Source organism: Prunus dulcis, chromosome 2 (assembly GCF_902201215.1).
Source record: "Prunus dulcis chromosome 2, ALMONDv2, whole genome shotgun sequence".
Classification (NCBI taxonomy): domain Eukaryota; kingdom Viridiplantae; phylum Streptophyta; class Magnoliopsida; order Rosales; family Rosaceae; genus Prunus; species Prunus dulcis.
This window is the reverse complement of record NC_047651.1, coordinates 10,364,666-10,392,568: the sequence shown is the minus strand read 5'-3', so window position 1 is coordinate 10,392,568 and position 27,903 is coordinate 10,364,666. Positions and strand designations below refer to the sequence as shown.

The following is a 27,903-nucleotide window of genomic DNA, read 5'->3' as shown; positions in this document are numbered from 1 at the left end:
TCAATAACAAAGGGCTGAATAGGTTATCCAGTCATTCAATCTCAACCATCCATTTTTGAAATGCAAACTCAGCCCTATCGAGTGTTTTGGGGTTTTTTTTAAAGAGGTTTTAGGGTTGTGCTTGTTTTAAGAAATCGATGGCAGTTTTGTAATTTATAAGAAGTTAAAAACCTTTTTGTAATGTTGTAAATGAGCTTTAGGTGTGTTTCTAAAGTCCACTTTATATAGGTTTATTTATTTATTTATAATTTAAGTCCCTATATTGGATATAATAGTGAATCTCCCTCTATTTTTTTAGTTGAAATTTTAATATTCCAATAGAAACCACAAGATACATCACTCTCAGTTTGAATACAAGAATCAAGCCAAATTGGTACCTCTTCTAGCCAATACAAATTGGATTCTAAATTTAAAGTATGCTGGGCTAAAGCATGTACAACTTTGTTTGCTACCCTAGGTCTAAATTGAATAGGCACAATACTAAACAAACACAATTCATCTCTTAATGCTTGCACTATAAAAGTTTCAATACACAAATTTTACATACATAAATTAAAGGCTTATTATCACAAAAAGTCCTTAAGGTTTACGAAGCTATCAGATTGCATCCTTAATGTGTTTTTGTGTCATTCGTGGTCCTCAAAGTTAGTATGAGTGATCACAAATGGTCCCTGCCGTTAGGTTCCGTCAAAAACTCTGTTAGTTTGTTGACGTGGCATATATATATATATATATATATATATCACAAAACATCCCTAAGGTTCACTCATCTATTACAAATGGTCCATGCGAAATTTTTTAATTTTTTATATTTAAAATTCATAAAATTTCGGTTTTCTTTAATTCATAAAATTTCGGTTTTCTTTTTAAAATTTTATGAATATTAAATTATTTAAAAATACATATTATATTTTAAATGCATGTGACACTATATTATTGTAGATGTGGACTCCATATATATGCCACATCAACTAACTAATGGAGTTTTTAAAAAATAATTTAAAATTCATAAAATTTTAAAATGAAAAAATTAAGGGTTTAGGGTTCATAAATGGTCCTCAAGATTCAAATCCTTCTATAAATGGTTTTTTTCATTTATAAATAATTTTAAAAAGAAAACTAAAATTTAATGAATTTTAAATTAAAAAATTAAAAAATTTTGTTAGGGACCATTTGTGATAAGTGTGTTAACCTTAGGGATGTTTTGTGATATATATATATGCTACGTCAGCAAACTAACGGAGTTTTGATGGAATCTAATGGCAGGGACCATTTGTGATCGCACATACTAACCTTGAGGGTCACGAGTGACACAAAAAGACATTAAAGATGCAATCTGATAGTTTCGTAAACCTTAGGAACATTTTGTGATAATAAGCCTAAATTAAAATAGTCTATATTTCTTGTACGGAAAGTACTTATATAACAGAACCATCCTTATCTTCTTGTTTTTTATACATAAAAAGTAAAAGCGAAAGTCACGCGCTACACCAACTACAAAACTATTCTAATCACGTTTTAAATACATTAGTAGATATTGTAACGTTCTTTTCTGTGTATGATACACGCATATGAACTCCGAGATTCTCAATTCCTATTATGACAAAATTGAAATCATTACCTTGTTTTTAGAAAATTATTTCTATATTTAAAAACATACCAATAAATCATGTGTAGTAAAAAAAAAAATAAAAAAAAAAGAATAATTTCGGCACAACAAAATATAACTACGTTGAGCATATACAAAAATAATACTTCAACTAATAAAATAAATGATCATTTCTTCGATGTCAATTTGATGTGACAGTGTTTTATTTGTTCCTAACTCATCTCAATTTTAATTTTAGTAGTCAACACATTAAGCTAATTGATGAGTATGGTGAAATCTGGGAAAACTTTTTGACCCTCATAGTGTTATGTAATTTATTTTTTTCTTACTTGAAAGGTCTTCTAGTACTTTTGATGAGGCAAAACTGTAAACTCATATTATCTCCCATTTACCAACAAAACAATTGAATGCTAATCACTACTGTTACAGCCAACGAGCCACCTTAGCAACAGTTTAATTTGCAGTTTTACCACACTGTCATTGAGGGCAATGCACTAAATTGAAGAAACAAACTACTAAAAGAAGTTCATGAGTTTTGTAAAGTCATTAACCATAGGCAGTGTGGCCACAGTATAAAATATAGGAGGTGCCCAGACTAATTTCTATTCAATATATTAAGTGTAGCCTATCTGTTTTGGTTTCTCTCTCTCAATCTCTTTCTCTCCTTCCTGTGTTACTGTTGGAAACTGACTGCATTTTCCGGCATTGACTAACCCGTGAGCCGCCCGGCTGCGACTCTGAGTCTCACAGCCGGATTTGTGAGCTAAACTGCCTGCACTCACATACATTCTACCATCTCTGTAAGCCTTTCACTTAATTCATGCATGTTGACCAAAGCCTCTATTTAATTGTTACATTTTCTTTCATATCAGAAGAAGATTCTCTGAAGATTTAATGATTTGTTTGCCTCATAATCCTAGTCGTTTAAACCAATATTAAATAACTCAATTTGCACAGATTGGGAAGATTACTGTCTATCTATATTCCTGGTCTAGTTTGGCTTCAATTGTCACTCATGTTTCCTTGTTTTCCAGGACACAAGAAATGGCTGGCCTTTAGCTGCTGAGAAACATCTGGTGTAGATGATTTTGAGCATTAATAACAGAGATGCCCTTCTTCTTTTTCCCATCTGAGGGAAAGATCTCTTCTTTAATGTGTATTAAAATCTTGTATTGCATGTTGGGTGTGGGAGAGTTAGTTTTGTGAGAAATATATTTACGCGTTTCGGCACAGTCAGTTCAGGCAATAGGGATAACCAACAGAGGGATGTGCTGAAAAATCAGGCATCGCCAATTTTCCGCAAAACTTATCTGCTAGAGGGAGATCATAGTGTTATAGATAGGAAGACATCAAAGAAACAGAGAAGTGGAAAGGGACTTTGATAGTTTGTAAATTGTAGGGGCTCAAGAATGAAGTTTGGAGGGAGATTTTCGTTTCCCCAGGATGAAGATCTTCGGTTTGCGAATGCTTGGGTACCAGTGACCCCAGAGAAGGCAATTTCAGTGAAGCCTCATCCGATCCTTGCCAACCCGTATGCAAACAACCCGCAAGGAGCAAATTGGCAGCAACAACAGCAAGAACCAACTGGAATTTCAAGTGATCGTGTACAAATGGGGGCTACTTACAATGGGATCACTCAAACAGTTAGCCCAATTGAACAGCAGCATGCAAATGGAGGGCGTTATGGTTACTCTTATGATGTAAGTCAGGCTGAGAAAACCGAAATGGTTGATCTCATCACAGGCTCCTACAGCCCAGGCTCCTTCACAGAATTGCTTTGTAGCGGCAGCTCAAGTTGGAACAACGATCCAATGACACATCTGCTTCATGATCAGGCAGCTTATGTTGCCTCTGAAAACAGGAACCTGAGCACAAGTGCAGACATAGCAGCAAACACAGCTCTAATTCCTAAGTTTCAACCTCATTTGAGCAACCTAGGAAACAGCTCAGGCAGTTTCTTGCTGGCCAATCAAAATTTCAGCAATGGTTCATATCTTTCAAGTATCGTGATGGGCAGGTCCTTGGCTATGGATTTTCCTTCTCAAGTTGACAACAGTCAGAGATATTCCAACTCAGTTCATTGGCTATATAGCAACCAAAACCCCTGCTCAAGTTCAAACCCTTTGAATAATGGCGCTAGCTCATCCCAGATATGCCAGTGTAAGCATTTTAACTCTGTTCTGATATTTGTGTCATTTACGCGACGAAGATTTGCCTTAAACTGTTGGTTGAAAGAGTGCGTGTTATTGTTTATTCTGACAAAATTTTGTTGATAAAAACGAAGAACTAAGAGAAAATAAATAACTTGGCATTTAATGTCATGTAGTAGAAATCAATTTCATGTCACAGCAAATCGTAAAGTCTTATGTGACATATAACTTATTGAAACACTATTTGAGAAAATTGCGGCCGCTGAGACCATTAAGATGCTGAAATTTATAAAATAAAATTTTATGAATCCGAACCCTCTGCTTTGTTTTTTTATCTATTAGTGTCTACTAAACTTTTGATGTAAAACTGTCACATCAATAATGTATTGCAAAAACAATAGTTTTAACAGATTAAATGTAATGTAAAAAAAAAATGTATTAACTTTCTAATAGATTAAATATTGAAGTAAAAATAATAACTTCCTTTATTTTTACTAGTACATATTTTTAATCCTTTGATTATATTATAAATGATGTGGCAGTCTCACATCAAAAGCCAAGTGAATCCTAGTAGCTATTAAACAGAACTCAACATCAACAATCTTGTCTATATATTCTGTTATAGTTTGAAACAATGCTCTGACTATAATTTGTTCATGATATATGTCTTCTAATGATCTGTATGTATGTACTATAAACCAGAATAAAACATTTTGATTGCCATTAAACTTGTCTGCCCACCCTCCCTGAAGTCTGCCCACTTAAACTTGTCTCTCTAAGTGTGGCAATGGGTGGCGAGCCAGCTCACAACAATCTCCATGTTGGCATGGCAATAGCCATCAACTAACCACTCGAATGTTTGTAACTCCCAAGGATCTTTGGATATTCCTGAAGACAATCCTGAAATCCTTCAAGAATCTTCTCCATGGCAAGAGACCACTTGACTCAACGCATCTCAAGTGAGAAGGTGTTCCACCAAATCTCTAGCATGTGAAAAGATTGAGTAAGCTTATAGAATGTTTGGACTTCTCCGCTGTGATAGGTTTCATCAAAGAATGTGAAACATTAGCGAACCTATTTGAAACATTAGCGAACCTATTCAACCATATAACTTCCTTACCTTAGAAACCTTTATCAATGTCATATACTCAAAATCATTAATTAGTACATGGCACAAACCAATTGTATGTGGCATCGGTCTCCAACCAATCGACCCTCCAACAGATGTGAAGACATAACAAGTGGTGGATTTGCTTAAGTCCCCCATACGCTTCATGCCCTTTAAATACCTTAGAATCTAACTATATTCCAGTGCATTTACTCGGACTCGCTAGTACCTCGAAACTAGACTAAATGATTGGGGTAAGTCAGGTCTCATACAAATCATTGCATACATGAGTCACCACAAAATCTCTTCAATCGAGAAACCAGGTTTTCTTTACCTACTTCAACAAAACCTTGGTTGAGTCATGTAGATATCTTCCTCTAAATCATCATGGAGAAAGGTGGTCTTTATATTCATCTGTTCTATCTCTATGTCATGCAAAGTTGCTAAGGACAGTAATAACCCTATAAAAGTGTGTCTCACTACCGGAGAGAATACGTCTTTATTATCAACTCCATCTTTTTGTAAGTACCCCTTACCTACTAAACGAGCTTTGAACCTCGTGGTCTGTTCCTCTCACATTATTTTTTTTTTTCTTTTTTTTTTCTTTTTTTATTTATTTTTTCAGTCATAGGAATAGGCTTCTCATCAAACACCATAATTCTACTAAAGATTTTTTAATTGTTTTCTGATTCCCTAGATTCTATAATTTATACCCTTTCACTTCCTTGTGGAACTTAGGAAATGCATTCAAGAGGTTTGGGATTAAGTTTGGACCGCACATCAGGGGAAATAAAAGCATATATGCAGTACATCTAAAAACCATTAGAGCATCCACAATGGGCTCCCTAAACCACCTTCTTAGACAAATTTTAGGGAGGAATTGTAAAAATACAACTCCAACCATGCTCCCTATCCAACTCCTAAAATAGGGAGACCTCTAGGAGCTCCTAAATCTGAGGAGAGAGAAAAGACTCCTAATGGCTCCCTATAATTTAATGCCGCTTTATTTAATGAGTATTTCAAACCTTTATTTAATGCAAACTATTTTTTATTTTATTTTTTAATAGAGATGGACTAATCAAAAAAGAGTTATAGCATTTAGTTTTGTCAAGCTTTATCTTTTTATTATTATTCTAAGTTTGCAATCTTAGTTGGGATGCCTATGCCAGAGTTTCTTCAATCCTGCCTGATCGTTAGTGGAGACACACCAGATTGTCTTAACTTTAATATTAGACCGTTCCGTTATTGTAATGGCCTGTTTGTGGTTAGTGACTTTTTTGGCTGAATTATGAATGCAATCATAGAATTTCTCAACCGAAAAAAAAAACTAGAGAGCATGATTGAAGTTTAAATTTTATAGAGAGCTCCTAAAATAACTTTTATATATTTTTAGCTAAAATTTAACTAAAAAATAGAGAGCATAATTGTGGATATGAAACCAATACCTCATTTACCTAAAAAATAGAGTAGAGTAATTAACTGGTTTGTTAAACCATACCTCATTTACACATATGAAACCAAGCATCCTTGATAGTGATGGATTAAGAAAATAACAAGCATGATTAATCGCTCTCCACAAAATGACTCGGGCAACCTGCATAAATCCTTATGGACCTTTCTCCATAAGATTCATGTTCATCCTCTCTATAGCTCCATTATGTTGGGGATTTTCTTCACATTGCCTTGTGATACCGTCATCCTTGCAAAACTCGAGAAACTACTTATCTATAAACCCACCCTTACTGTCACTCTTCAAGTATTTAACTTTTCTACCTATTAATTTTTTTTTTTTTTTTTTTAGGCCTTCCACCCTTTGAATTTGGTGAAGACCTCGAATTTTTATTTCATGAAGTAGACCCAAATCTTGCTAAAAAAATCACTTAGAAAGTAACAAAACCTTGGTCCCACCTTGTCCCGAATGAATATATTAATCCTTCGTACTCTTATTCTCCTTGTTTGCTAACTTACATACCACCCTTGTTTGCTTTCTAGTGGTACAGTGCTTACAAATCTTAATAAGTCTGCAATAGCATAGATCTTCTAGTAAATTATGCTTTGTTTACCTCTTGCATGGTTTTCACTCATTTTTTCTAGCTGTGAATGTCAAAAAGACAAGTTTGATTTTCTAAGTCCTCCTTGGTAGAAACTGATGCTCATTGTAGCCCCTGAAAGCTTGTAGAAACTCGTAACCTCAAGTGAACCCTTCGTGACCTTACCTTCTTTAGATTTGTATTGTAGCCATTCTACTCAAGAGAAATATGATTCTTTCTTAGTGAAGGAATGTACCTCACCTTACCTAGTGACATGACAATCTCATCATGCATATTCCGATCTTCAATGTAATCACATCAAGAACTTTGCATGTTGATTTATCCATCATCATGACTTCACCCCCATCTTTGTCTACGTATGTATCAAATCCTTCCTTGTTCAAACACATATGAAAAGTACCTCCAAATGCTAAATTCCAAGATGGAGAAGATTTTCGTAAAGAAATGACCATGAATTCATTGTTGCTTCTGGTAATAGCCAAAAGTTCAGTGTTGCTAGCAACACTAACTGTAGTCTCTATGTGAACTTCCTCCATTCTCAATTTGTTCCTCCTCTCCTTCCATGCTGGAAAATTCTTTTCGTAATCGTCCTTAGAACCACTTTCAAATTAACCATCTTTATCCCTGAATTTTGACCTTCCAATGTAACCATTTTGGCCATCTCGCTTCTATGGCTGGCCTCTCACACCAGAACTCTTAGTATAGAGCCCTTCACCCTGAGAGCTTTCACCCATTGTATGATTCATCCTCACATGATAGATGAGATCCTAAATTGCTTAAAAGACAAGGGTAAAGACCTCAACATCACATCATCATATATATATTTCTCCATGTTTCTTTTGCAGGAGTTGTACCCTCCATATTTATGGCATGTGTACGTATCAGTAATGAGTATGAGAATCATTCTAATTCCTTCTTCGCTTGTGTTTACTTATGCATTGGTATTGGAATGATACCAATTTCTTACTTCCCCTACGTGTACTTACATCTAAAGAATAAAAAATTATGAGAGTTTCCATCTTAAAATCTGTAATCAAATACCCTCAAAACTAGGAATCTGATCAACTTGGGGGAGTAGTTTGATCCGATTCCTATTCCTTATCCTTATTCCGTGTTTCTTTTCAAGTAAAAACTACTTGGTAGAACTTTTTTTATTTTATTTACTATACTAATAAAACCTTATTTATTTATTGTACAGATGGTTTTCCCGTACCATTCCTACCAAGCTATGATCTAATAAACTCTCTACCAAGAACAGAAGCCGATGCTGCCATATCTGCTGCCAGCCAACTCCAATTCACAACAAATCAGGCCAAGACTTTGGAGATCGACGAGCTTTCTACAATACTGAAATCCTTCACAAGTGAAAGTGCTAGTAAGGAAAAAGGCAAGCAGGTGAAATTAGTTTTGTCTATAGGAGATGAAGCAGTTCAAAAACATAGTGACGGCCTCTTGGAGAACATTGTGGAGTCATCATCTGCAGCCATTTCTACACTATACATGGAAACGAAAGATTATGGCAGGGAAGGTGACATAGGGATTGATATCGAAACGATAGATTCTGGCAGGGAAGGTGACAGAGGGATTGATCTAAACAAGACACCACAGCAGAAAACACCCAAGCGAAAAAAACACAGGGCCAAGGTAGTCAGAGAAGGCAAGCCCAAAAGGACACCACAGCATGCAACTCCAAATATTAATACAGTGTCTAACGAGAGCAGACCAGCAAAGAGGAAGTATGTAAGAAAGAATGTCCAAAAGGAATCCCCATGTCAACTGTCGCATGTTCCAAGGGAGACAATAGACCCTAATGCTGGAAAAGTTGCAAAGTCATGCACGAGAGTTCTACGTTTTGGTTCTCAAAAGTCCATGGATGAAAACCCATGCAAAGCAGTTGGTCAGCAAGAGGAGATGAAACAAGGGAACAAGAGAACTTTTGATTTGAATATTGATTGTAAAGGGATACATATGGGCACTGGAACTGACCAGGTTTTTAGAACAAATGCGGCTGAGCGAATCGGCATACAGAATGAGCTGATGGTAGAAAACCAGATACCAGGAACTATGAGAAACCCAACCCCTTCCATGACCCATATTCTAAATAACTATCCACTCCAGCCCGAAAAGCAACCATCTGCAGCAGCACTTGCTACAACTAAAGACGTGCGTATGGAAAATTTGACTGTCATACGGAGACAAGTAGAAAATGGGAATTTGGATTTATGCCAGAGAAGATGTAGAGATGGATACACTCCCATGCAGCAACAAAGAGATGATCAAAGAATAGGCCATGATGTCATTTGCGCAAAAACTAACGGTGAAAACCTTCAGAGTACTGGAGAAAGTATCAAGCTTGGCAGCTGTCAATCAGTAGTAAAACTTCTCTCCATTCCAAGTGAAGCCAGGGGATCCAAGAGGGGATATTCTGGAACTATTGAGCACACGCATCTTTCCACCAATCATCCACCTAGTTCATTGTCGTGCCAAGAGATATTTCAATTGGATCGCTATCAGAGAAATAGTTGCACTTGCGGCAAAAAATTTCCAGAGAGTCATAAGAAACAGAAATCTGATAACGGATACTTGAGCATCTATGATATGTCTTCTAAAGTTTCGCCCGTTGAGGAGTGCCTGGGAAAAGTTGAGAAAAAAGGGGAAAATAGTGTCAGCTCAATTGGGTTTGCATCAAAGCTGAATTCTACATTATTGAGTTATTCCATTGAAAGTAGCAGAAAGATAGAGGGACAGAACAAAGGACTCAACGAGTTTACCAGTGAGAGGTACACTCACTCCATGGCTTCTGGGCATAGTTTTCTGAATCAGCAGAACTCATCCAAATCACATTCATGCCAAGAATTCGCTCAAGTTCATAGCTTGTCTGCCCATTCCTCGATTGAAACATGTAACCAGCTTGCCTCATCACCTTCCAGAAAATCCTTTCAACAAGGAAACAGGCAGGCATTTCGAACTCGCCATGATAATACAACCGGAAAGAGGCAGACTGTGTTAACAGGAAAGAAGGAGGAGACTGTATCGCAATCGGTTTCATCAGGTACAGAACAAGTCCTGCAAGAATGGGATGCCTTGTATGATAATCAGAAAACTTCTCCACAAGCAATATGTACTTGCCACCTTATGGAACTTTTGAAACTTGTATGTGTTATCTCAATACTTGTTTTCAACTTCGTTAAATGATGACAACCTCTTGATTTGGATGCAGGGTTTCCAATAAGGACAAGATATACCATATCAATAGATGACATCACAAGTCAATTTAATGGCCTGAACCTCAATGGAAGCTGCAGCAAATCTATAGAGCATGAGAAAAATGTACTTGTCCCATACAATGCACCTGGCAAAGTTGTTCCCCATGACGGGACTCTTAAGAAACGTAAGCCACGTCTTAAAGTAGAGCTTGACCGAGAAACAAATAAGATGTGGAATCTCTTGATGGGCAAGGAAGGAAGCGTAGGCATTGAAGAAACTGATGAGGAAAAGAAGTATTGGGAAGAGGAAAGAAAGGTTTTCCGAGGACGAGTTGACTCAGTCATTGCACGCATGCACCTTGTTCAAGGTAAAATACTAACAAAAAACTATATAGAATTATGCTGTTGTTTTGAAATTGAGTGAATATGTCGACAGTAAAGTAATAAGCATTTCATGAATGGTTTCATTTATTCCCTTCTTAATATGTATATAAAGCAGGCCAAACTCAGTTTTGTTAAAAAGTTTTTTAAGTGTGAAACATTTGCATGATTTGTAGATATCTCGATCAAGCTCTAACTTGATCCAATATTATTCTACACAGGAGACAGAGGTTTTTCTAAATGGAAAGGATCAGTTGTTGACTCAGTGATTGGAGTTTTTCTTACTCAGAATGTTTCAGACCATCTATCAAGGTACACACAGTTTTAGCATGATTGTTATGCAGCAAGGTTGCCCATAAATGAATGTCTTTAAGTGAGCAGTATTTAATTTTTTTTTTTTTTTTCCTTTTTCTTTTTGTAGCTCTGCATTCATGTCCTTAGCAGAAAAATTTCCGCTCAAGTCGAGCAATTGCCAAGCTCAAGACAAGGTTGGGATGAACTTGTTGGTTAAAGCACCTCAAGTTCGCATGACAAGTCCACAGGATGGCACCAGATGGCATGAAGAAGTATCAAGTCAACCAATCTATAACAGAATTTTTGTGGCACTCCATGAACCTGCAGAAAATCAGAGAGGCAGTGAGACATCAGGGATGGAAATGAACTTAGTGGAGGCACATAGCCAGTATTTGGAGGAAGAATTTGCAGCATCTCAAGATTCTTTTCAGTCCTCAGTCACTCAAGCTGCTATAGGAATCCGATCCTACTCGGTGCCCAACTCAGAAGCAGAATATTCCATCATTGAGTGCCAACCCAACAAGATTCATATGCCTATTTCAACGAATCAAGAGATGGAGAAAGCGACCACATTTCAGGAATTTTACCAAGTAAATGGAAGTTCAGTATTAACTGATGGATCCAATAATGGGTATATAGAATATGGAAAGCTAAAGACAAGATCAGACAGAATCGATGACCTCAACGGAACTTCTTCGTTCACCAACCTACTCAATCTTCACAACAGAAAAATGCAAGTACCATTTGCTTCTTCCAGCAACAATCAGTTGTATATGTACCCGGATTTTGGAGAACCAGATCCATGTGGATTTGGAACTTTCAGTCAGGAAAGCATATCGTCTTGGCCTCCAACTGCTTCCACGTTCAACATTGAAAATGGCGAAAAGTGCGGAAGCTTCAGAAATGAAGAGCTGTCAGGAAGTGTTGTTAATGCCTCTGTGCAACATAATATTTTGTGGGTTTCTCAAAATAATTATCAACCAAGTTCAAGCAATGGATGCAATCATCCTTCCTACTACAGTCATCAATGTGAAGGGAACCAAACATTCCAATTACAAAACAAGTCAGTGAGAGAGACTCCAAAATATACTGAACTTCTGGGAAAGAAGAGTGGCATGCACCATGCTCGAAATGTCAGTGAGCTTAATAAAAAATCTGTCAATGTCGTCGATAGGATCTCTGTTGTGAATAAGAAAATACACATGGGAAATCAGTCAGCTAAATCAAATTTAAAGGAGCAACTACATTCCCATGGCCACCCACATATCGGGACAAGTACAAAGATTTCAAAAGGAAGAAAAGGAAAGGCCGTGCGCAAGGAACAGAATGGAGTTGACTGGGACATGTTGAGAAAGCAGGTGGAGGGCAACGGTAGGAAAAAGGAAAGAAATGAAGACACAATGGACTCACTGGACTATGAAGCAGTTAGAAATGCTGATGTGATTGAAATTTCTGATGCGATCAGGAAGCGAGGGATGAACAAAATGCTATCTGATAGAATCCAGGTTCTCTCCTATACTGTTCAGTCTAAACACCTCTTATTTGCGATGAAGATCAATATCTCCATGGTTGCAATTTTTTTGTAGGGATTCCTGAACCGACTGGTTAGAGACCATGGAAGCATTGATCTGGAATGGTTAAGAGATGTTCCACCAGACAAAGCGAAGTAAGCCATTCCAAATAATTGATTAGATTAATGCACTTAAATGCATAAGCAGATTTTGTATGTAGTTCCTACAAATTTTTTCGTGCAGGGATTATTTATTAAGCATACAAGGATTGGGCTTGAAAAGTGTGGAGTGCGTCCGGCTCTTAACCCTGCACCACGTTGCTTTCCCGGTAACAATTTTCTGGCTGCTAATTTGTTATTCTCTGATAAGAGACTCAGAACATCTTACGAACTTAAATTGTATTTCTTTGTTGCTCCATAAAAGGTTGACACAAATGTTGGAAGGATAGCAGTACGACTAGGATGGGTTCCCATCCAGCCACTACCTGAATCACTTCAGCTACACCTAGTGGAACTGTAAGAAATAATGTTTTGAAAACGAATGCTTAAGTTTTCTGGTAGTTCCAAATGCTAAACATATTCCTCTCCAGGTACCCAGTGTTGGAGTCAATGCAAAAGTATCTGTGGCCAAGACTATGCAAGCTTGATCAACTAACCCTGTAACCTCATACTCCCTAAACCATTCAAGTTGATTTGGGAGCACTATTTTTGTGTGCAAATATTCATGCATGATTTGTTTTATTTAACTTGCGCTTTTTGGCTGCCAACTAAACTACAGGTATGAGCTGCACTACCAGTTGATTACATTCGGAAAGGTATTCATGGAGTTTCATTAGTTACAGTTTACAAACATTATATGTAATTAATCAAAAATAAAATAAGTGCCTCAAAATATTGCTTTTTATGCAGGTTTTCTGCACAAAGAGTAAACCAAATTGCAATGCATGTCCAATGAGAGGAGAGTGCAGACACTTTGCAAGCGCTTTTGCAAGGTTTGAGCAATAATCTCTGAAACATTAAATGTATACTAATGCCACTGTTCAGGCAAATAAACACAGAAGCAATTCATGAGTATCTTCAGATATTTCGAGGCATGGGATTAATGCCTCACTAATTAGCAATCAGAAAGTGTGTAAATAACTTAGACTGTGTTTCAGTAATCACATGGAACAATTAAGAGAAGTGAAATAAAATTAGAATTTTATCAAACTTTTTTTTTTTATTTTTTTTTATCTTGTTTGAGGATCCTTCCCTTTTGAGAGAGGTAATAGTATATTAAACTCACATACACTACACGGATGCTAGGACTCGAACCCAGGACCTTTCTTAGGGGAGGAATTGCTCCAAACCACTACACTAGTGGGTCCTTTTCTATATTTATCAAACTTAGTTAAAGAAGAAAATAGCATTAGTGAAACCAATACCAACCATGTTTGGTGCAGTGCAAGACTTGCCCTGCCAGGGCCAGAAGAGAAGAGCATTGTCAGTTCAAGTTCTTCAATTGCAGCCGAGACAAATCCTACTGTAGGTGTTACTCCCATGTCACGGCTTCCACCCGAAAACAAATCGCTTCAGAAAGTAGGTACTGAAATTAACAAGTGCGAACCAATCATAGAAGAACCAGCAACGCCAGAACAAGAGTTCACGGAGCTGTCACAAAGTGACATTGAGGACTTTCCATATGAGGATCCTGACGAGATTCCTACCATCAAACTCAGCGTTAAAGAGCTCAACTCAACAATAAAATACGATTTGCAAGGGAACGGGGAGCTCCGAGAATGCTACACATCCAAGGCTTTAGTTTGTTTGAACCCAGATGCTGCTTATATCCCTGGCCCCGAGCTAAAGTTTGCCACTCGACTACGAACAGAGCACCAAGTGTAAGTACATATATCTTCCCATAGTCGCAAAACCACATATGCTTGTCCATAAGATGGACTTATATTCAGCTAAAGTAGGGCCTCATTCTAGTTTGAAGGTTCTTACTAATGTCTATGATTGGATCAGTTCGTACTAATGTCTAGAAAAAATAAGTCTTGGTGTCTAGGTGTCAAACGTAGCAGGCCGGCCCGAGCATGCCCCCGCTTATGTAAGGTCCGGCACAGCACGGCCCATATCTTTGGACCTAAATACAGAATTCCTGTCCTGGACCTAAGAACTCTCTGCTTAGGAGCCAGTATGTTCTGAGTTTTGGCATACATGCCTATGTACAACCCATATGTACATGGACATAATTATGAATTCTCTGTGACACTTCTACATCCTATTGATATCATGCAGGTATGTGCTACCAGATTCACATCCACTCTTGGAACGGGTAAGTCGAAATGTTTACACTAGATATATAGTGACCTACATGAAACATTCTTATTCTCAATTAAGCACTATTCAATTTTACAGATGGACAAACGGGAACTAGATGACCCAACCCCATATCTTCTTGCTATATGGGCACCAGGTAAGCTCAAAACAGAACATTGCTGAAACAGTTCGTCTAATATAGAATTCCAAGTAATCTCTCCAAAAGTAACTAAAAAACGTACCTTCGCAGCGGTTAGGAAACTGAGATACATTGTTGAGAATCTTGACATCATGTGAATTTAATTAATTTGATTAATAGAACAAGTTAGAACTCAGAATACAGATGAACTAGGGTTAGCTAATCTGCTAGCAGAGATATGAAGTTAAATATGTTGCATTTTTCTTGGTGATACATTTATTCTACATTTCTGTATACTAGGTCAAACTTCGAATTCAGTTCCACAACCAGAAAGCAGGTGTGGCTCCCAGGACAAAAATAAATTGTGCAATGAGGAGACATGCTTTTCATGCAATACTAAAAGGGAAGAAAATTCGCAAACAGTCAGAGGCACAATTTTGGTGAGGAAAATTGATTGTCATAAATTGTCGAAGCAAAGAATAGACTACCTGCAGTTGTTTACTGAAATTTGATTCAACTTGTTAACAGATACCTTGTAGAACAGCAATGAGAGGGAGTTTTCCGCTCAATGGAACATACTTTCAAGTTAATGAGGCAAGTCTATTCAAACTAATCTCCTTGAAGTTTATCTACTGTGCACAGTCTGGATTAAGTTAATAGCAAACCAGAAAGTACACCTTGTGCAAGTTAGATTAACCGCTAGCCTGCACTCATGCAACCCAATTGGTTAAAAAGAGTCTTCTATCTGCCTACCCTAATGAGAAAAGCTGTTGCTACTTCATGCAGTTCTCTAAGCCAGAATATCAGAGCCACTAATTTCCATATTATAAACAAAGTTCTATCATGATGCAGGTGTTCGCTGATCATGATTCTAGCTACAATCCAATTGATGTTCCAAGGCAGTGGATATGGAATTTGCCAAGACGGACCGCATACTTTGGAGCTTCTGTAATGTCAATATTTAGAGGTAAGAGAAATCTAGATACTTCCCAGCTAAACATGTAAAAGTTAGTTACAATGGAATACATATTGTCTAACAATGAAATTACCTATATCTATCAGGTCTATCAACAGTGGGAATTCAATACTGCTTTTGGAAAGGTATGTGTTTTCAACTTCAGTTCTTAGTGATTTGTCTGCCTAGTTTGATGATAACTCCTTAGGCACAAGTACAGAAATAAGAAGATAACACAAGATCATGAATTTAACTTCCAACAAAAACTACATTGTATTTGGCAACTACGATAAACGTCAACGCAACCTACTTAATTGCTTGCAAATACACCTTGTTCCAGCAATTCTTCTAGTATCGATCACGAGATCATATAAGTCCATTTAGAATATTCAAATATCCCAGTCATAATGTAAATCTAATGGATTTGATCATTTGGGTAACTAAATCATTTGAACATAACATTTAACCGATTAAGCAACTGTTAAGTTCAGACATGGCATAAGAGGTACACTATTAGAAGTTTTCAGATCTTATGGCTATAAGCCCATATGCGTAACTCATGAACATGAGAGGTGAACTATTAGAAGATGAGTTTACACCTGTACATAAATTTTCGTAAAAGTAAAGATTTGTTATACTACTAGATTATTAACAAATGGACTGATTTTAAGTGACTGCAATGTAAATCATAAACTTTTAACAGAGGGCCTGTTTTGTAACCTTTTCCTCTTTAGTATTCTTTTTTTCTTTTTGGGGTTAAGAGAGAGAGTATAAGCAGAGAGAATGGATGTGGAAGGGTGTAAAAGGAGTGTGGTGATGGGAGGAAGATGGAAGAAATGTACATGGGCCCAAATCTGTCTTCATTTGTCCCACACATTTCCCCTCTACATGTCCTACCAAAAACCAAAAGGCTACCAAAAAGGCTCTAATCTGTAGTTATAATGAAAAGGAAAACTCATAGGTAGCGCAGTACCTAAAGGATTATTAACAAATTTGAAACATGAGCTTGTCGTTGACAAAAGTTTAGCATGAGGTCATTCAACTGACACCTTATTTCGTGGACAAAAGTTGAGTTCCAAAATCATGCAGAAGGTTATTCAACCAAGTTAACTTGCTCCTTTATTTGCAGGATATGTTTGTGTGAGGGGATTTGACCGGAAAACAAGAGGACCAAGACACATAAATCCCACATTACACATGACCGCAAGTGAGTTGACCAAGACTAAAAAGGAAGAAAAAAGATAAACAGATCATGGTGCAGAGAAGATTTTGATCAGAAACACAGAAGATTACTGACTGTTTGAGAAGAACAATGACTAAGAAATCCTAGCATCTTCAATTGTTCTTCTTCTAGCATGAAATGCTGTCACTACATGTTCAGACGGGCAGCAGGAAGTGGTTTTCAAACATAAAATGTGAGATCTCGTGACAGGTTCATTGTAATCTGTCCAGAATTATAATTACTATTTTCAATAAATGAACTGATTATGTGTGGGTTATTTGCTCCTCTCCACCAAGATGCTCAAAATACTAAGCATTTATGACCTAAATCTTAGATGTCCAAGGTTGTCAAGTTTATGAACAAGTTACAAGTAATATTCAAACCATATTGAATCTCAACAAGTTAAAAGGTCTGAAAGCATGTAGAACATGTTTAATAGCATTTGAATCATAGTCATTATAAACATGAAGTTTATAAATAAATGAGATGTTTATGGTTGGTTCTATTGCTGAAAATTTTTCTGTCATAATTTGACTAGTAAGAAATATATTATGAATTGCAGATGATGTATATTTGAATGTACTTTTGGCTCTTTTGAAGAAAGGAAGATTGATAAGTTAAGGAGTGTGATTTTCATGGAAAGATACCTCTTGATAAAAAGGTTACATAGATTAACCAAAAGAAGTTATCCCCATGGAAAGGTATAGAGGTTGTAAGTGTCACACCTCGGGATCAGCTCTGCCGTAGCACGATATTGTCCGCTTTGGGCCCCCCTCTCTGCCCTCACGGTTTTGTTTCTGGGAACTCACGAGCAACTTCCCAGTGGGTCACCCATCCTGGGATTGCTCTAGCCCCCAACTCGCTTAACTTCGGAGTTCCTACGACTCCGAAGCCAGTGAGCTCCCAAAAGGCCTCGTGCTAGATGGATGCGGGTGTGCACATATAAGGCACATCACCCCCTCTCCGTTGGTTGATGTGGGATCTTACAATCCACCCCCCTTAAGGGCCCCACGTCCCCGTCGGCACACTCGCACCACACGGCAGAGTGGCTCTGATACCAAATTGTCACACCCCGGGATCTGCTCTGCCGTAATACGATATTGTCCGCTTTGGGCCTCCCTCTCTGCCCTCACGGTTTTGTTTCTGGGAACTCACGAGCAACTTCCCAGTGGATCACCCATCCTGGGATTGCTCTAGCCCCTAACTCGCTTAACTTTGGAGTTCCTACAATTCTGAAGCCAGTGAGCTCCCAAAAGGCCTCGTGCTAGATGGATGTGGGTGTGCACATATAAGGCACATCACCCCCTCTCCGTTGGTTGATGTGGGATCTTACAGTAAGTATGAATTTAAAAGATATAACTTCCATGGAAGGAACTTTTTAATGAATTGGTATGTCCATGATGAAGTGATAATAGGTATGTGTCTCTGTTTATAGAGAATGTATCTTGCAAAGTTTTATATAATGATTTGATTTATGTTTTGATTGATATTAGAAGCGAAGTTTAATGCATATCATGGTTATTATTATTTTATTTATGTTATTCATTAAAATATTAGAATGTTATATATGTGATATGCATGGCATGGAGAATGCAGAATTATTTTACAAAGGAAGAAACTAATGTAATCTTAGCACGAGTTAAGATAATAAAAGTGCTAAATGAAATTGATTGGGAAGCCAAGGATTAGTTCTATTGAAATCTGCCAACTTTAAATGAATATTGGAAATGCAAAGGAGTTATTGCATTGATATTCATAAGGTACATTGCTAAGAACAATGTTGAAATGTCTAAAGTTTGACTATGGATTGGAAAGGGTACTCAATCTTGATAAAGATGAGTAGGACATCTAATAAAGATGAATATGACATAGTACTAGTTACAATGTCAAGGTTTAATTTAAATCATGTTACTAGACGAATCCTTGGAGGATAAATAAAGAAAGATCCTTGATAACATGAATTGTCAAAATTATATTGCCAAGTGAATAAAATGGCAAGGAAATTGAATAAAAGATATAACTATGTAAATAATTTAGAATTTAACTTCGTAAGTAAGTTATACTTGTATGATATCGAAGTGGGTGAGTATTTACTCTTAATAGACATGATTGAAAGTACTTAGTTACAGGGGTACTACATGCTTACCTATATGAGTGTGATGGGTGGTGCCGCCTTCTATGTGACTTAGGACTAGTCACTAAAGCACTTACGAAAATGGATATAGAGTACACCAAGCCAATTCACGTGTCAGTTATTTAAACCCACCTAGGGGTTTAAAGAGTTGTATGTGAGATGTATCCGGTTAATCACAATAAGAATGCAAATTCAAAATTTATCTACTTAGCATTACTTGACTAATTTTGAAATGTTTTTACTAACCTAAGATTCAAGTCCACAAGACATCTTAGTTTATGCACAAGTCTTTCAAGGAATTGCTCAAAAAATTTCTAAACTTGTTTTCAAAAGCATTTAAAAGTTATATATACGTAAAGTTTTGTTTTGATATTTTGAAAATGGTGGAGGATTGTTGGAGAATTTTCAAAAATATAAGGCAGGTGACTGATCGACCGGTGGTTTCAAGCAAAAACTTCAGTTAGTTGTCTCGGTAAAAAGCAACCAGTCATTTGACAGAGAATTTGTGTTTTTGAAGCCCTCTTCAGTCATGTGGTGTGCCTCTTGATGCCTAAGTGTTTGAATCATATATATGAACGTTAGAAACACTTTATATACATGATTTAAACATAAAGACACATTCTTTCATAAAGGGAAGTGTTCTCCTTGAAATAGTACTTCTTGATAAAGAGGTACAATTCTGTATATTTTCTGAATTAGGAGTTAAACCAATTCAGAAAAGACATCAATTCCTCTATAATAGATATGGTTATACTGCAACTAATACATGAAGTTATATCCAAGATATATATGAAAGATATAAAGATCAAAGTTCAAGTTTCACAAAGTAAAACTTCTAGAGTTATTTTTTGTAGAATTAGCCTCTAGGTATCTTCAATATCTCTATTACAATTCTAAAGTGTGTTTGGGGTTATCTTTGGTTCTGCAAGACATTGACAACATATAGTTTAGGCTAGGCTTCATTGTATCCACATGGCTTATTTACAGAAGTTGTAAGGGCATCTTTTATCCTCTCATTATCATTCCTTCTTAAACACTTCTTCCGTAAGCCATTACCACAAGATTTATAAACACAAATTTCTAATAGAAGAAACCCGTTCAAGCTTATGTTACTACTTTATCGACAATGGAGAGCATTAGAGATGATTCAAATAGTTATTTGGTTGAAGCTAGTATACCTCAAATGAAATCCTACCTCCAAGAACTATCTTGAAGTCATAGAAATTCATAGAAAACAAAAGTCAGCTTCTTGTGAAACCAACTTCAAAGCCAACTAGAGAAATCTCACTTACAGAGAACAATATGCAACAACCTAAACAAAGACACCCCGTTGAGCAAATTTACACTGGAGGATGAAAACTATAAATAGAGATTATATGAATGTGACAAAACGTGTTGCAAGAATTCTAAGTGCTCTGGTATCTAATATGTAAGATCCCACATCGACCAACGGAGAGGGGGTGATGTGCCTTATATGGCACACCTCGCATCCTCATAGCGGGAGGCCTTCTGGGAGCTCACTGGCTTCGGAGTTGTAAGAACTCCGAAGTTAAGCGAGTTGGAGGCTGGAGCAATCCCAGGATGGGTGACCCCCTGGGAAGTTGTTTCGTGAGCTCCCAGAAACAAAACCGTGCGGGCTGGTGAGAATGTAGCCAGGCCCAAAGCGGACAATATCCTGCTACGGCGGAGCCGGTCCGGGGTGTGACATAATATCATTTGACAAACTTCAAATCAATATGTAAAGCTAATAACAGAAGCTTTCAACATTTAAATGATACCTTATGAGAAGACATCAGTTTTATCAAAATCTTCTTCCAATTAATTAGACACATACAATTAATCAAAGATCATATTCGAACATTTCTAATTTTAAACCACGGAATGGACGTTGCAAGAATTAGAAACCTCCCAATAATGAAAATAGCTATAAGAAACTAAGAAAATCTAAAAATTAAAACATCATTCTGCAAAAACTTTTAGCCATATTAATTGTTTGTGGGTAAAATTACCCTAAGGTTGAGCTTTATATGGATTGGAATTCTATTCAGAGATGGACTTCTACTCCAAGGCTAATTAGGAAGCCTACTTCTACAAGGATTTGATTATCTCCAAGCTATTATATAAAGACAACTCTCAAACTTGAGAGGGGTTTCAGGATGCTTTTCTCTCGCATCCACTTGCGAGAACTCAACTCTACTATATCAATATTTGATCTTCTTTATCATAATTATGAGTGTTATGGTGTAATTGGGATCTGGGTTGTGATATCGAATACTTTATACCTTTGTACTTCTTCATTCAATAGTGAAAATACCCAACAGCTCGTGGACGTAGTCCAATAGTAAATCTCTTGTGTCTCTTGTTTGCATATTCTTACTCAATTTCTATTTACAAGTGCAATCCCTAAGCATTAGAACTCATTCTAGGGGACGACCTGCTTGGTCATGCCAACTTGGTTTGGAAGGATTGTCGACCTCGATCTTGAAGAGGTCATTTTCTGTTGAATCAATTTTAGGCATCAACATTAACCTTGAACACCCAAAACCAAATATTTCATGCATAACTTAACTATTCAAATTAGATAATAGGATCATATGTATGTCATCAAAGAGACCTGAAGGAGTGAAGCTAATGCCTCAAGCGAAGAGATGGTGACTTGTACATAGTTCAACAAGTTATCAGGTAATAAAATAAAAACAAAACAAAAAATGACATGGACATTCAAAGAGGGAGTCTTTGATCTTTAAGCAGTATTTGGGAAATAAAAATAATACCTCGTGTTTTCAACTTCAATATTTCAGCATTGCAATTGCAAGAACTATAATTCGCGATCCAGCGAGGGTGAGCTAACTCCAAAAACCCTTCAAAACAGGAATCAACTGGACATATGATAAAAAGCTTGTTCATGGGATTTTAATAGATATTGTGATAAATCGATTAAAATCCCATGAACAAGCTTTTTATCATAAAGATTAAACTATAGAAAGTAAAATGCAATCTCGAGAAGCAGAGAAATCAATGAAAAATGAAGAAAGGTGAGGCAACCTTCTCCACAAATAAAAAAATAGAATTTTTTATACCATCCAGCACCTGCTATAGAAAAGATGCAAGCTTCCACCCTAAGAATAGTGTTTTATGATTTGAGATTTAGAGTAAGGTTATAAGCACAACAATTAGGTCTGGCAAAAAAAAAACAACAACAACAACAACACAACAATTAAGATAATATTCCAACAGGCTAATGGTTTCCTATATGAGATGCCTGCTGGATTCATTTCCAACCTCTAAATCAACATTTATCATCATTTTTTCTAACATTTAAGGTCAACCTCTAACGTCTCTTATTGTTAACTCCACAGGAATCTCCATAGGAAACCTCAATACTGATCGAGGGCTAGGTTCTTCTAATCTCTTTGACCGAGGAGAGGGTACAGATTGCTTGGTAGTCAGATGACCAAGCCCTGATGTGTAGTTCTGCTCTCCTAATCCTTCATTGCCCTAAGCGATTGTTGTTTAAAAAAACCCTCAATAAATATAAGAAATCCTATTAGCACTACTAAGGAGTGGTGGCATACAATTAGATCCATTCGCAAATTAATTTGCAGCTTCTTTAGATTCCCGAAATAAATTTTTTCTACATATAATGAATTCATAAATTTTTTCTTAATCTACAGTCTTTTTACTATGAAAATTCCTATCGATTATAAATACCAAGCATAATATCAAACCTTATGAAAAGAAAGGGTAAAATCTGAAATCAATATCAGCCATCAGAAATTTTTCATCAAATAAGTGCACAATATAATAACGACTAGCACACCATGGACGATTGTAAATCCCATTGTCCATTTTAGGACAACTTTTCTTGATATTCCATTTAGGGTACAATATCCCATTACTTAAACAACCATTCTTTTGTTAATATGTTTTGAATTGATATATTTAATAAATAAACCAACAAAAGTTTAGAGGATGTTGCTTACCAACCTTATAAAGCAATGAGCAAATTATACAAAAAAATTTCTTACTCTACAATTAGATCTGTTCACAATTTATAATTACTATTTTCAATAAATGAATTGGTTATGTGTAGATTATTTTCTCTCACCACCAAGATGCTCAAAATGCTAAGCATCTATGACCTCTTAGATGTCCAATGTTATCAAGTATATAAACTAAGTTACGAGTAATATTCAAACCATACAGAATCTCAACAGGTGAAAAAGTCTACAAGCATGTAGAACATTTATACACAATGAAACATGATTAAGCACTTTAATCAAATATTATAATGCAGGCTTCGATTTGTTTAACGTCCAACAATATTGTACAGGATGTTTAGCTGCACACATGCTAGTGCTATGAAGACAAGAAATTGCAATAATTCTCCGTAATCATAGAATGCTGATGATGAAGAATTGCTGATTACAAATACGCACAGGTAATTACCTCAAGGCCAAAACAATGTTGATGATAAGGAAACCCTTTCAAGCTTATGTTACTACTTTATCGACAATGGAGCACTAGAGATTATTCGAATGGTTATTTTGATGAAGCTAGTGTGAGAATGTGAAGGTAAAAAGTCCCACATTGGAAAGTTGAGAAACCTAGTAAGGGTTTATAAGGAGTTGAGCTACTCCCCCCATTGCCAATTGGTTTTGCAGTGGAACCTCAACTTTCTTCATGGTATCAGAGCTGATTAGCCCACGTGTGAAAGCCCAATGGCCACACCTGCTCAACGTCACCCAATATGTGTTGTCCACATGTTAGGCTTGAAAATTTGCCACATGTGTGGGGGCGTGTGAGAATGTTAAAGTAACCATTGCCAATTGCCAATTGGTTTATAAAGAGTTGAGCTACTCCCCCCATTGCCAATTGGTTTTGGGTTGGAATCTCAACTTCCTTCAGCTAGTATACCACAAATAAAATCCTACCTCCAAGACCAATAATGAAGTCATAGAAATTCCTAGAAACCAAAAGTTAACTTCTTATGAAACTAACTTCAAAACCAACTAGAGAAATCCCACTTATAGAGAACAATATGTAACCATCTAAACAAAGACACCCCATTGAGAAAATTTACACTAGAGGATGAAAACTATAACAAGAAACTATGCCTTGTTAATATGAATATGACAAATTTGTTGCAATAATTGTAAGTGCTCTGGTATCTGACATCATCTGACAAACTTCAAATCACTATGTCAAGCTCATAACATAAGCTTCAACATTTGAATGATACCTTATGAGAGGACAACAGTTTTATCAAAATGTTCTTCCAATTACTTTGAACATTTCTAATTTTAAACCATGGAATGGACGTTACAGTAATTAGAAACCTCCCAATAATGAAATAAGCCATAAGAAACTAAGATAATCTAGAAATTAAAACATCATTCTGCACAAACTTTTAGCCTTAGTAACCTAGAACATAGAAAATAAAATATTTCATGTAGAACTGAACTATTCAAATTAGATAATATCATCATATGTATGTCATCAAAGAGACCTGAAGTAGTTAAGTTAATGCCTCAAATGAAGAGATGGTGACTTTCACATAGTTCATTAAGTTATTAGGTAATAAGATAAAAACAAAACAAAAAATGACTTGGACATTCAAGGGGGGAGTCTTTGATCTTTGAGCAGTATTTGGGAAATAAAAATAATACCTCGTGTTTTCAACTTCAAATTTTCACCATTGCAATTGTATGAACTATAATTCGCAATCCAACAATAGTGAGCTAACTCCAAAAACCCTTTGGCACATGAATCAACTGATTATATGTGAATACATATAGTGATAAATCGATTAAAATCCCGTGAACAAGCTTCTTACCTCAAAGATCAAACTATGGAAAGTAAAATGCAATCTGATGAGAAGCAAATAAATTAATGAAAAATGAAAAGAGGTCAGGCAACCTTCTCCACAAATAACAAATAGATTTGTTTCTTTTTTCGTTAATACCGTTCAACACCTACTAGAAGAAATGCTACATTCCGCCCTAAGAATAGCATTTTTATGATTTGAAACTAAGACCAAGGTTAAAAGTATAATAATTAAGATACTATTCTAACAAGCTAATGGTCCCATATATGAGATGCCATCGGGATTGATTCTCAAACTCTAAGTCAACATTTATTGTTATTTTTTCTAACATTTAAGCTCAACTTTCAAATCGTTGAAAATTATGTCATGTTCCAATGTAAGTGAGAGGCAATAACGTTTCTTGCTAACTCCGCAGGAATCTCCATAGTAAACCTCAATACTGATCAGAGGCTAGGTACCCTCTAATCAAGGGTGGAGCTAGGATTTTATATTTGAGGGAGCAAAAACGTCAAACAGAAATTTTAGTTATATGTTATTTTGACCTATTGAGTAAACTATTACCTACAAAAGTATTAAATTGAAATTAGTGGTTTTTTTTTCCATACATGTAGTATGATTTTACTACTATATTCATGTTGGAATACAATTTTGATAAGTATTGATTTTGAATTTTACAATCATTTCAAAAATTTCTGATGTGCTGATATTAATTTTTGATGGTGACATACAATATAAGAAATTTCTATTGTTGTATGATTTCACTACTATATTCATGTTGTATGATTTCAGTTATAGATTCCGGAAATAAATTTTTTCCTACATATGATAAATACATAAAAAAATTCTTAATCTAAAATCTTTTTTACTATGAAAATTCATGTTGATTATAAATACCAAGCATAATATTAAACCTTATGGAAAGAAAGTGTAAAATCTAAAATCAATATCAGCACATCATAAAATTTTCATCAAATAAGTGCACAATATAAGAACGATCAGCATACCATGGACGATTCTAAATCCCATCATCCATTTTAGGACAACTTTTCTTGATATTTCATTTAGGGTACAATATCTCATTACTTCAACAAACATTCCTTTGCTAAGATGTTTTGAATGGATAGTTTCAATAAAGAAACCAACAAAAGTTAAGAGGATGTTGCTTACCAACCTCTTGGAGCAATGAGCAAACTTCGTTTAAGATTTATATAAAATTTAAAATTAAAAGAAGTTTGGTTGCCCTGTCTACATACAAATTAATTATCTCAAGCTTTGATCTTTTCAGCATCCTTTAGTACTAACCACAAAACCTTTATGACTGCAGCAATTAGTTTAAACAATAGTGAAGCATAAATACATAAAAGGTATACAAAATATGACAGTATGGTATTATAAAACAAGATAAAAAAGAGAATCTTAATAAGCAAATAATACAAACACCCCTCTAAAAAATGTTTAGGAAAATTTTAGCAATGCCCCTTGAACCATAGACCTTGTTCTATTTGGTTTGAGCCCCTCTAATATTTCAAAACGTGTCAACGTGCCCCCTTTCGTCAAATTTTTTAATTCCTCCAAATTCAGGGGTATTCATGTCCATTTAGGTTAGGGTTTGGATTAACCCACTTCAACCATAATTTACTCAACTCATTCTTCCCTTCAAAACCTAACCCACTTCAACCATAATTTACTCAACTCATTCTTCCCTTCAAAACCTACTTTTAATGGACAGAAAAATGGTTAAGAATTTATTTATTCAAAGTTGAAACTTATGAGAGCCATTCCACCCATTGTGTCATGGCAAAGGGCAAGTAAGGGCAGACACTATTCATGTGAATAGTGACTGCCCTAGACTTTTAATTTTGCTTTCCTACCATTGCCATGGAAAGTAAAGACAAACACTATTCATGTGAGATATGAGGAGAGGAATTTGTATGGAGTTTTTGTGTGGGAAGTGAAGAATATGGCTAGATATTTATAAAAAAGAAAATTATGAGTTTGAGTATTTGTCTTTTTTTTTTCCTTCTTCTTTTGGTATTTAAATTAATCGCTGATGTCACGCTAACATCAGCGCCCCTAGGCAGCAGCCCATGCAAGTCTTGCCTTTAGGCTAGCCTGGGTAAGTGGGCCCATTCCTTTGTTGATGTGGGCCTTCTTCCAAGCCTAGGCTCCCTTTTGCCCTCACAAAGTAGCACCGGTGGAAGTGCTCTTAGTATATCAAAGTAGGCCCCAAAAATATGGGGCTCCTTTGAATGAAATTTATCAACTTCTTTGGGACAATATTGCCACTCTTGGAAGCGACTACTATGTTGGTAGTAGTACGACACAATAGGGGTTAAAGCTATGGATATTTAACTTGTCTAAAATTATTACTTACTAATAAGATTTTCTTTTGTAAGTTAGAATCTTAAAAACTTAAAGAAAAATTCCGAAGAATAATTAGGAAGGTATTTCTCATGCAAATTGCAATTCATCGTACTTCCTAAAACCTATCAAAATAGATACGGGTATTTTTGGTAGTTCACCCTACTTTTTCTCCCACATCCTTATTTTTGTCACACTCTCCTATATCCTATAACGTCTAGAGGTTCTCTAAGGTTGTTCATGATCTCATACCCCATAAAGTTAAGAAAGAGTTTAGAGGTGGCATCCACATTGGCTAAATCTGCCTCGTGCTTTTATTTCACAATTCTAATCACTTTGTTTCAAGGACAGCTCTTATTTTCCCAATATGGGCCATCTTATCAGTTTTTTGACAAACTAAATAAGTTGTTTCAGACTGTATTTGAATGTTTCTTTTGGACAATTGGATAAAATAGTTAGGAAAACATATTTATTTTTCAGTTAAGGAACTCTGAGGCTTCCAATTTTTCATGGAAGGACTTTTTATGTGACTATATAAGAACCCAGTTTGGCATAATTTTCTGCCATAACCAATCAAATATTACCTAAGTATTTGCTTCTGTTTCTTTGTTTTCTTTGAATCCTACATACATTGCTTGAGTTTTAGGAAGCAAAA

At 36.0% G+C, this 27,903-nt stretch overlaps 1 protein-coding gene across 1 annotated transcript; it reads left to right on the top strand.

The window, feature by feature from the left end:
* Nucleotides 1-3,018: 3,018 nt before the first annotated feature.
* LOC117619427 (transcriptional activator DEMETER-like) lies at nt 3,019-16,949 on the top strand. Its single transcript, XM_034349380.1, has 20 exons — nt 3,019-3,769; nt 8,117-8,446; nt 8,492-10,039; nt 10,139-10,492; nt 10,727-10,817; nt 10,927-12,304; nt 12,386-12,465; nt 12,554-12,638; nt 12,734-12,825; nt 12,900-12,968; nt 13,088-13,124; nt 13,219-13,301; nt 13,752-14,189; nt 14,590-14,626; nt 14,710-14,767; nt 15,050-15,189; nt 15,278-15,343; nt 15,602-15,716; nt 15,812-15,850; nt 16,834-16,949. Exons 1-20 carry the CDS (start codon nt 3,019-3,021, stop codon nt 16,947-16,949), a joined length of 5,907 nt encoding a protein of 1,968 aa, XP_034205271.1.
* The last annotated feature ends 10,954 nt before the right edge of the window (nt 16,950-27,903 follow it).